Source organism: Python bivittatus, unplaced genomic scaffold (assembly GCF_059951505.1).
Source record: "Python bivittatus isolate LINGU-HERP-01145 unplaced genomic scaffold, Pbiv_v1 ctg000530_np1212, whole genome shotgun sequence".
Lineage (NCBI taxonomy): Eukaryota > Metazoa > Chordata > Lepidosauria > Squamata > Pythonidae > Python > Python bivittatus.
In genome coordinates this window covers 5,528,924-5,540,994 of record NW_028277085.1, presented here as the reverse complement: position 1 = coordinate 5,540,994, position 12,071 = coordinate 5,528,924, and the positions used below count along the sequence as shown (strand labels likewise).

Below are 12,071 nucleotides of genomic sequence, written 5' to 3'. Positions count from 1 at the left end.
TCTGGCGTCCACGGACCACACGGAAAGCGGCCGGGCGCGGCGTGGTGCGGCGCGAAAATGGCCGGGTGCAGCGCGGCGCGGCGTGAAAACGGCCCGGCGCGGCGCGAAAACGGCCCGGCGCGGCGCGAAAACGGCCCGGCGTGAAAACGGCGCAGCGCGGCGCAGCGCGAAAACAGCCCGGCGCGGCGCGAAAACGGCCGCGGACCACGCGGCAGGGCCGGAAAAACAGCCGCGGACCACGTGGCACGGGCGGAAAAATGGCCGTGGACCACGTGGCACGGGCAGAAAATGGCCGCGGACCACGTGGCACGGGCGGAAAATGGCTCGTACCCGAGGCGGAGTTCGCAAACCGAGGTAAAATTTTGGGGCCAGAGCTGGTCGTAACCCGAAAAATTCGCAAGCAGAGGCGTTCGTATCCCGAGGTATCACTGTATAAAAGAAAAAAAATCCATTATAACTCCAGGATTCAGCATTAAAATCAGTGTGAAAAGTATGCTGCAACATACTTAAAAGGTAACTGGATTGTATCCAGGCTAAGTTGTAGTATTACCTAGTTGTTGTATGTGAAATAGATCTCAGAGTGAAATTTTTATTTCTGGTGGAAGTTATTTTCCTCCAATTCCAGGTTCCAGTTAGGGTAGATATTTTCCTGGCTATGCATCCTGTTGGTTCATAAGAAAAAAAAATAAAACCTATAATAAGGAGTTCATTTAACACATTATAATTCATTTGTTGCTTATTGATGCTCTAAAGTACATAAAACTGAACAATGAAACACTGAAGTTAGGCTCTGAATTATATTGATAGGTGAGTTGCTATACAAGATTCAGTTATGTTTAAAGTTTTTAACATACAGGTAGTCCTTGACATACGACCATTCATTTAACAACAGTATGAAGTTATGACTGCGCTGAAAAGTGACTTATGGCCGATCCTCACACTTAACGACTGTAACAGTGTCCCTGTCACAGTGTCATGTGATCAGAATTTGGACCCATCAATTCCTTGGCAACTAGCATGTATATACGATGGTTACAGCATCGCAGGGTCACGTGATTGCCATTTGCAACCTTCCTGGGGGCTTCCAGCAAGCAGTCAGTGGGAGAAGCTGCATTCACTTAACAACTGCATGATTCAGTCAACCACCGTGGTGATTTGCTTAATGACTAAGGCAAAAAAGGTTGTAAAATCAGGTGTGACTCATTTAATGACCGCATTGCTTATCGATGGAAGTTCTGGTCCCAATTGTGGTTATAAGTTGAGGATTACCTGTAATAACATTCATAATTTAAAAAATTAAAACACATAAATACTTCAAATGCAAATGCATTTGTCCAAGGTTTTGGTTTGCATGGGAATAATAACAACAGTCTAGTATCAGAGATCTGTGTCAAGTTCATTAGGTCATTTCAATATTTCTGAGTATTACTTTGTGCTTGATGTAAAGGGGTTGTTGAGTTTTGATGCCTTTGGAACAAAATTAAACTTCATACGTGTTCTTCTTTCCTTTCATATGGTTTTGTCTATGCAGTTAACCTTTACTTAAGAAGTAGCTTTCTGAAACAGGATACATTCAATGGCTTGGTGAGGTAGAACTTGGATCCAACATTTTCTCTCATGATGACTTATTGAACAAGCCAGGTTTTGACTAACAATGCCAAACAAGTTACAGTCTGTTTTGCTACCTTGGTGACTACCTAGCTGCTGCTATACTGACATCCTTTACTGTATGTTGTTTGTGGGCTGCCAAGGACATCATTATTTCTCTCATTGTTAACCAGATGAAAAACAGAGCTGGGAACATGAATACTCTCCTTTTCTGAAATCTTGCCATTCTGTACATGTTCCAGTAGAAGAAAATGGTTCTGAAAGCATTATTTCTTTATTTTTTTCTTCGTATTAAGAAACTCCTCACAAAAGCTCTCAGGTGGCTTTGGTTAAGCCTTTCCCCCTAGCTCTGCCGGACAAAATTGTATTCCCTCTGTTTCTTCTTTCAGTAAAGACACAGATTCACATCTCCCTTCCTCCAGGAACAAACAAAAAGCTTCAAGTTGACAACTTAGGCCATAAAGGTGCAGGTTGTTGCAAAGACAGAAGCCAATTTAATTTGTCATAGAATAAGGCCTCGATTTTCTGGACTGCCATTCCGCAGACTTTGAATGAAGCAGATAAAATTTTTACTTTGCATCAGATGTTTTATTTGTTACCTTAGCAGTCTGGACAACTGATGCAAGTTATGTCATTTGCCTCAATTTGTTTCATTTGAGTAAATTACATAATTAATGTTTTGATGTTATTTGCCTCATTTATATAATTACATAAATGACATAAACTAAAGCAAGTGAGTTAAAACAATTAGGTAATTGAATTAATGACATAAATTATATCAGTGGTATAAATTTGGATTTAATGGACATTCAGATTTAACAGACATCCCTTTCCTCAAAAGTTCCCTTAAATTGAGGTTTTACTGACATAAGGACAGAATACATGTGAGATAAGGCTACACATCCAGCTTCTGCACTAAAGTCTGTTTCAGTAGCATGAAAGTCTCTTCATGTTGAACACCCTGAATTCTTCCCACTCAGTACCAGGAGTTTTGGAACTTTGAAAATAGGGTGAGGTGGTTTCTGTACCCCATTTAGGGAAAACTCAGGCTTTAAAAGTCAAGCTGTGCAATTTCATGCATTTTGTTACAGCTTCCTAAGACAAGAAATGTTTTAATGAAATAGTAAACAAACTAGAAATACCCATATGTTCTGGAGTACAGCTCTTATGCTTCAGCCATCATAACTAGTGCTTAAGGTGTATGTATGTAACATTTAGTAAAACATAGTCCAGTCTAGAACATCTGGAGGGCATTGGATTGTCTAATTCTAATAGATTTAGCATCTGATGAACTGCCTCCCTCATCTCTCCATAAGATTACAATGGAGTTAAGCAGCTTTTAATTATGTCACTGAAGAAATGGGTGGGGGAAGGAATCTTGTCCAAGCAGAACAAGTCAAGGCCTGTGAAAATGCCAGCAAGGATTATTAACTACATGCACAGTTTAGTTTTGTCATTTAGCTAATCAGGCTGTGGAGGGTTCTAGATTCAAAGGGGAGAAGGTGATTTGAAGCACATGTGAGCACAGGTTGCACCAGTTGGCACCTCCTCAAATGTGTGTCTTTTTTTCCTGGGCTCTGTGAGCTTCTGTAATGAATTGCCAACAGGTGTGATGTGTGCATCCAAGCATGCAACAAGTCATCTTTTTAAAATCAGAATTACTGCACAGCCCTATTAGCTGCATTCCAACTGGGGCATTATGTTCTGTGGTATAGAAGGGACATACTTTTTGTATGATTATGTGATATCAGCAGCATAAGCATTCACAGGGGAAGCAAAGGGGGCAAGTGATGAAACCTGAGTTCATGATCCAAAGTCCATCACTAATGTACTTGTGCCTAGCATCAGGAAGCAAGTACAAAATGCTGGGGTTTATGTGATGATGTCACAACACGTGTTTTGTTAGTTTTTTTGTCATAATGTTTATAGATGCTTACAATCAGCAATCTACACATTATGCTGTTGCTTAATATGCAATGCATACATTTATTTATATTTATTAATATTATTTATAGAGCCGCCCATCCCACAGCACTGACTCTGGGCAGCATACAAAGATTAAAGCCACCAACACAACTTATATCTTATGATGCCCTGGTTAAAGCAGCAACCCCCCAAACAAAAAGCCACATACATGTCTTCCATGCTCTTTCCTCTGCCAATTTTTAAAAAAGTAATATGTGAAACATTCATGAAAACTGTTTCTTAATACAAACTACTTCTAATTTTTTTCATAGATAAGCAAAGAGGTAAAAAAAATCAGGTTTTTTTTTTTTTGTATTTTCTCTCCGTCCCACAAAGAATCACATGAACACAGGCAGCTCTACTGAAATCTTTTATTAGTGTAGTAATTCTGAACAATAGATAATATATCTTTTAAAAGTTCAAAAAGAACATTTAATTTCTCCTTTCTTCATCTGATGCATAACAATATTGCCTGATTGGTTGGTTTGCTGCTGTCATAGGTCCTTCTGAGATATATAGCTTGCCTTCTCACAGATGGTGAGCAAGGAGGGCCAAAATTATTTAGAAATGTATAATTAAATCTCAGATAAACACCTAATTAATGCATATTTTTATAAAGATGTTCGTTTTCTTTTCAGCACTAGATCCAAAAGCATAACTCTAGTTTAATTGGTGTTTTAGAATGTGTTTCCATTCCAGTAATAAAAATATAGTAGATTGTTGGCACTGTATTTGCTGCAGTTGGGCATTCTTTCAGGTTCTTCTGGGAATTCTGTAGTGTTTTGTAAATATCATGAGAAGGGTTACTATGTTACAAGAAAATGATTAACAAGAATTGTATTTCTTATTTTGCTGAAAATATACTGTTACAAATAATTAACATATAACTTCCCATATAATCAAAATATCTGGGGACATAGAAAATTAGATCTATCAGCATAACTTTAGTCATCAATTTGTGGAAAGCAGTATTAAAAGTAGAATTTTGGAATTCATGTATCAAATAAAGGTGATTCTCCAAAGGAAAATTTTCTGTAGGCAAAGTGTCTGATTTACATCTAAGCTGTGTCCATTGTTCAGTGTTAGGAACAGAACTATAAACAAAACAGTTAAGTATGGTGCAATTATATAAATGTAATGCAATCTGAATACCAAATTAATTTTATAGCTTAATCACAAAATTAATAGCAAAGGGTAGAAGATACAGAAAAAATAGCTGTTAAAATGATGGAGCTATGGCATCTTCCCTATTATTTTTTACAAAAATGAATAAATATAATCAAAAAAGTTTATAAATTTAGAAATAGTGTCAAGATAATTAATATAGAAATTCTCCTGAAGTATTAGATCTTGGTACTTACCTATTATTTAGAAGTTGGTACAGGACAGATGCAAGGTGTTATATACTGTACATAATTAACATAAAATTTATTGCCATGAGAAGAAGTGGTTCCTGTTACAGAAGACTTTAAGTAATATTTGGCCAATGAGGGAGACTAAAAATAAGAATGGCTTCATTGCACTAGATCAAGATTAACCTTACCTTATGAAGCAAATTAAATCTTATGTTCATTTTTCTAACATGGACCATATTGATCCAGAATAATTAAAATCCAGGGAAAAAACGTAATAATTACTGATGGGGTTACTGTTGGCAATGACTAATCAGGAAATACATGTAGTAATTGCCAATGTTGCAATATGTATATACAAATATATTGTATGTGACGCATTTGAAATATTCTGCATAATTCTAGCTCTTGTATCTTGAAAGATATTACACAGTTAAATCATGGAATGTGCTGTCATAACACATAGTGATTAACACCAATTTGAATTATTTTAATCCCCCTTTAAAAGGGATAAAGGATGAAGCTACCGAAGTTATTCATCACCATGGCGACATAATCAATACATCAGTATTTATCTGGTATCAGATGTTGGGAAACAACAGCAAAAAGGACAATTAATGATATTCTGCTTGCCATACATTAACTGGATGGCTGTAATCGGCCCCTTTGCTTTCTGTTGGGATATTTCAATTGTTCCAGCAGGGTTCTTGTGTTCTTAACTTTTTTTTTTTTTGTTTTCCTTTTGATAGTAATCTAGAAATTGGGGTATATTTCCTCATTCCCTGTAGATCAAGACAGAAATTAGAATAATCATGGTTGTTATTAGTATTTCACAAAGCAAATTTCTTCAGTCAAGCTCATGTTCTTAGGACTCTTTCAGTGCTGTGCCTGTCTGTCAAAGGACTGGATTGATGTCAGTGACCTTCGGTAAACATTGCAAGAGTTACATACGGAAAGTTGACTGATGCAGATGCATTAGGTGTTGACAATATGTAAACGGTTGAATAAGCTGTATTTTTTTGTAGCAAGAGTAGGCAAGCAATCACAATCGAAACAATGTGAACAGAATGACACTTTGAAATGAATTTGTTGCAAAGTAATATGTTGTTTGTTCTATATATCTCAGTGAAAAGGGAACAAGTCCGCATATCTAAGTGCGCATACAAAATGTTCTTCTCAGTCAGTTGTAGATGCGTACAGAAATACTGTGTCTGGTTCCAGAGTTGTTGCCAACTAATTTTATTTTGTTTAATCAATTATTTGGAGATTTGAAATCTACTTCAGGAAAAATTGACTCCCAAGGTGGCCCATAAGATTCTAACACAAAAGTAATTATACTAAAAAAGACCAACAAAAGCTGGTTTCATTTATTATTATTTTTTTAAAGTGCCAAATGCAGATTGGAAAAAATGTGTCTTCAGTCTTTAAAGCAATGAGAGGAAGTTGCGAGGGTAGGGGTTGCTACTGAGAGAACTTTATTATCTAGTAAGACAAATGATAAGCCAGTGAATGAGGCTTTCTCTTATCTTTTTGCAGGCTCATGTAGGTATAATAGGGTCTGCAGATAGGTGTCAGGATTATTCAGGACTTTAAAAATCTAAATAGGTCTTTAAAGATCAAAATCAGCATGCTGAATTGAGCTCAGAATTAGGCAGTCAATGCAATAGGCACAGAGTAAGTGTAATATATTCAGTTGCTTTTTATGTAATTCAGCTGTCCTTTTATATCAGTTCAAAAAAGTGAAGTAATGCATTGAGGAGACAAATTCTAGGATTTTGAGTAAATGGCAGAGCTGTGCAAAACTTCAGGTTTGGTGATTCTGTTCAAAACTGATTCAGTCAAATAGTTGAATCAAATCAACTTTCCAAACCAAATCGGAAAGTTGAGTAGAATTGTTAAATGGGATTGGGTGACTCTAAATCAATTTGACATTTTGGAATGCAGCAAATCCATTTTCTATATACATTTAGGTTGTTGAATTGGAATCTAGTGCTAGTGTTGATAAAGCTGTTCTTAAAATCCAGATCATGATTTATTGAAATAATTTTGGGAGCATGGACTGCCTTTACCAGTCGCAAGGAGCTACTTTTAGATCAGCAGGCGGAATGCCAGCTGCTTCACTCAACCTCTTCTCCCTTATAGGGAAAGGTGGATGACTCAGTACGGATACCTTCCTCTCCCCAACCCCCAACTGACTGGGGATCTGACTCTTATTGAACACATTTTGTTCCTACTCTCTTAATAAGCTTTAAAACAAAGCTATTAGAGTATTGTCTCAGTTTCTGACACTTTATTTTATGTGTTTGTCTCCAATTGGCAATTAAAGCCTACATTTGCCAGGATGTATATCCTTAAAAAGCAAAGTGTTTCCAGTTGAGGAGTTCTGATGAAAAAAGATAGAGAAGGAGAATTAGCAGACCAAGCAGAGCTGTCAATTGCTGCAGACAATATAAATTTCTCCAAACCTGTTGCATCCTTGTAGCTTTTGTTATCAGGTTGTATGCATGGAGTTCTAGCTGCAGTGGCTGGTAGCCCCCATTTGCATACACAGTTCTTTATCTGTATAGGATGCCCCTTCCTAGGCAGGAGAGGAAGGATATCTTAGTAATATAAGATTAGTATCTCTAGGTAAATTTTTGCTAGCAATTGAGAAAGAACTGCCTGAAACCCAGGATCTGTTGCCTAGGCAAGGGATCAGTATTGAGCTTGTTTGAAGAACCAAGAGTTGACTTCCTCAGACATATCAGCATTTTCATAAATTCTAAGTTATTGTTCAGCTTGAGGTAAGTTTAAGGGTTAGTTACCTTGGCTATATTATCCTTTCTATTCTGCATTTTGTATGGTTAATATACACTTAGTCTAGGGAAGTGGAAATTTAATATGCACAGAAATATAGAAATCTTTAGAAGGTGGGCTTCTGAATAATAGCCTCTAAAATTCTATAACTATTAGAAGTGAGCATTTGACACTTTGTCCATGAATGAGCAGTCCTACAGCAGTGAAAAATTTTAATTTTGAGCACCATTGGGCACCTATTTTGTTGGGTTGGGTGCCATCTAGTGGTCGTGATGTTACTTTAAAGCAGACGGAGAACAAAGAGATAGCAAGTCTTTATGAAGCGTGCCTTTGTCCTGCTCCTTGTTGTTCTATTTGTTACTGTGTTTTAATTCTCCTGTCTAGTTTAATGCTGTACTTATAGAGCTTATGATTTGGGAAAAACATATGTAGATGCAGAATCTCCCTGTTGTATGTTAAGAGCTTCCCCACTCTTGATTGCAGGATCTGAAATAATTTCTAAAAGTTTTCAAGAAACTGTCCATATGAATTTGAAATATTCAGTTTTAAGGCTTGTAGTTATTGCAAGATGTGTTTAGGAGAAAACTACATTAGGACCTGCATTATGTCCATTGATACCTAAAGAGGTATAACACAAGAACTTAATTCAGTTTTTGTTGTCAGCTGCCACATTTACTATATCAAAATATTGGAGAAATAAAGCACATCTTCCTTTGGATCAATGGTATTAAAAGGGTGGGAAAATAGCATTGGCTAAAAATTTAGCACAGCTGCAGAGTGTTGAATAATTTAATTAAAGGTTTTATTCACATTTGGTTTTCATTTTTATTCTTTCTAATCCAATGGAATGTTGGAAATAAATTATGTAAAGAGACTCCTGATTCTGTCCATTAGTAGGATAACACTTTGCAAACTGAACAGAAAGGAAGAAACTGGCCAACAACAGATTGAGTTTAGTAATGGACTGGATCTGGCTGGGAACTGTGGAGAAAAACATTCCAGAAAAGGCTCCAGTGGATCCCAATGATGGAAGCAGTTGGCTAGGTGCTCCAAATGTTGCTGATGGTTCTGTTCCACATCCCCTTTCCTCCTGGTCATGTGACCTGCAACAAAGCATGTGCTACCAGCCCCATACTTTCCACTGTACACATACAGTACAGACAGAGATGTAAGAGATTACTTGGTTGCATAGAAGAGAATATAAAGGCCTCTTATGGCCAGTTCCGGCAAAAAGGTTGGGAAGAATTCCAGAAGCCATGATCTGCATTTTTTCTCTACTTTTTTTTTTTTTAAGTTGTATCAGTAGAGATCACCTAATAGATCCCTTCTGATTATACAAATATTTTTTGGGTTAAAATATTACATATGTAAAAAGTTTGTGTCTTACCTTGACATCACAGTTATTTCTGCATAGTTTAAGTATGTTATTGTTGCTTTTATTTTAAATGCTTTGTCAGTCCTCTATTTTTAATTTAACAAATATTTTTAGAAGAAAATGAGATAAGTGGCAAATGGAGATAAATATTCAGGTTTTTTAAATATTTAAGAATGAAACATCACAAGAGTTGCATGCTAATTATGGGGGCATATGTTTTCTAGTGGCACACAGTGTTGCTCTCTTTTTTAAGAATATAAGGCAATACATACCAAATGACCTGGGAGTAAGGCTGGTCTGAGACACTTGCTCCGTCCTCCAAAAGTGAGATAACTGGGGGCTCAGGCAAACACCTCTAGATCTTTTTAAAAAGCTAGAAGCTGCTACTGCTTTTCCTTTTTCCATTCTAGTATTTGCCTACTGGACTGCAAAGGTGGTTCTTTGGACTATTGTTTATATTTATGGTTTCTTCTGTTAATCTAGGCTTTTTCATGTAAGATGCTTAAGGATTTTTTAGTATGTTACACATGGAGGGTAGATTTTGGAGCAATAAAGATCTCCCCCCCCCCCCAATAATTTAAGATTTCTGTATAGTGTATTTGGAATGCCCTAAATAAAACTATTTCTCTCTCTTTTATAGAACCTACAGTGAGAACCTTTACTCCATTTTATTTCATAGTGGAGCCAGTGGATACTCTATCAGTTAGAGCTTCTTCTGTTATACTGAATTGTTCAGCATATTGCGAGTCACCTCCAAAAATTGAATGGAAAAAAGATGGGACTTTCTTGAACTTGGTATCAGATGACCGACGACAATTGCTACCAGATGGATCTTTGTTAATCAACAGTGTTGTCCATTCCAAGCACAATAAACCTGATGAAGGACATTACCAGTGTGTGGCAACTGTGGAAAGTCTTGGGACTATTGTAAGCAGAACAGCTAAGCTTACAGTTGCAGGTGAAAACCTTATTTGGATATCTATTGCCTACTACTTGCCAAATGTGGGGTTAATGTTTCTATAGAATAAATATATGTGTATACAGGTAGACCACAGGTTAAGAACGCCTGGTTTAAGGATGACCCATAGTTAAGAACAGAGCCTATTGTAGCAAAATTTAAGTTAAGTACACAATGATTCAAGTTAAATACACAATGGTTCAAGTTCATTACACAATACTACTTACACAGTATTATACAATAATACTGTTCTGGTTTACATACAAATTTGACTTAAGGACAGACCTTGGGAACGGAACTCATCTTAAACTGGGGACTACCTGTATTATAGGAGAAGTAGTCTGAGAAGGCAGTCTCCAGAAGGTAACATCTATTAAAAGAGGGCCAGTCCTCACAGACCACTTCCTGCTTTGAAGCATTAGAAGGTTAACTTTAGGGCAAATGTTAGTGATAATCTTAGATTTACAGTATGTTGTGTGGTGATTGCCTCTAGGGAAACTTTAAACTTGGAATTAGGGTAAAGTTAGGCTTAGGTTTAGAATTAATTAGGTTTTTTTTCTCAAGTTAAAAATTGCCACCTCATGTTTTTAGGGATCTTTTCCATTTCCATTAAGGGATTCCAGTCTCTGGAATCAGCTCCCCCTTGAAGTCTGTCTGGAGTCTGATCTCTAGTTATTTAAAAGTCCCTTAACAAGTGTTGTTTTTTTCCTGGTAGGACATTTATGAATCAGGAAAAACCCTCTTTCTCATGGTTCACTCTGATTTATACTAATGTTATGTTAAGAATTGTTTGTATTGATTATTGCATGTATTAGGAAATGTCTTAGTAATTATATTGTTTTTCTGTGATATTAGTTTATATTATATATCATTTTGATTTATCCATACTGAGCTTAGTTATAAGAACATACTAAATAACCTAGTACTACTGCTTTCATAGTGGATAGGTGGACTTCTCTATTTCCTCCCCACTCTATAGAGGTCATTTCCTAAATTAAAAAAAAAATTAAAGTGAAATAGAGAACAATGAAAGTTGGGTGGGCATTGCCTCAGAGTTTTCCACATGAAGTAGCTATAGTGTTTTTCCTCCTCGGGGATTTTCCTGCCTGATATCATTACAGGATGCCTTATGTTTGGCTGTATTGCAGAGCCATTTCCCAACCACCACTAGAAAAACAATATTTTGTTACTGTCAAGATGGAAGTATGGTCTCCAGCTCCTCTGATAGCCAAGATTCTCATTTAATTTGGGAGATGATCTGTCTCATGGGATCATTTTCATTGTCATCTGACTTGTTGAAGCTTTCAGGAATTCAGGGGCATGCCTTTCTTTAGTAGAGTAAAGTAATGAATCTTCATTTATTTTGTAGATTAAGTTGAGTTTTTCCTTTGTTTTATTACTACAATATACAGATAACTAGAAATGGAGGCGAATATGTGTAGCTCAGGGTTGAACTGTGGAGTCCTTGGGGTTCTCTGAGCTGGTAGTTCATTGATTAGTATAGCAAAGGTCACCACCAGGCACACAATCAAGCAGTCAACATAGGCTAATCAATGAACTACCAGAAGAGCAAAACAGAACCCCCACCCCCACCAGCACTGGCACCCCACCCACAGCAGATAAATAGAGAGCAAACCTCATCCCATTTTAGCACTGAAGAAGTTACCTAGTTGGGTAATGAAATGCTTGCAAGAAAAGAACCAAGCACAGAGAACCCCAAGGACTCCACAGACAACTAGAAACAAATAAAAATACAAATTAGTTGACATCCAGCCCTTTTAAATATTTGCTGAAGTATCCAATATACTTCAAAACTATTTTGATGAATTATTCTCAACTTAAGATCATAAAATATATATTTCATATTTTTAAAACACAAAACATAGATCTATTAAGTTAAAATATTGCAACTCTTTATTCCAAAGGTTTATCTATCTTAGTAATTCTTTTCAGTTATCTGTTGAAAAAACCTGTAGGCTTTGACATTTTCCAGTCAAACAAATTATTTGGGAGTTTC

The 12,071-nt window shown here is 36.7% G+C and overlaps 1 protein-coding gene across 6 annotated transcripts in view; it reads left to right on the top strand.

The window, feature by feature from the left end:
- The window catches only part of NEO1 (neogenin 1), a 73,981-nt gene that overhangs the window by 18,155 nt on the left and 43,755 nt on the right, over window positions 1–12,071 (top strand). For 5 of the 6 annotated variants that reach the window (XM_088148457.1, XM_088148456.1, XM_088148454.1 and 2 more), the window contains exon 2: window positions 9,737–10,054. In XM_088148457.1, coding sequence (XP_088004583.1) covers window positions 9,737–10,054 — 318 coding nt within the window. Of the gene's footprint in view, window positions 1–8,613; window positions 8,766–9,736; window positions 10,055–12,071 lie in introns of those variants that run through there. The other variant, XM_088148455.1, reaches the window with a different exon arrangement.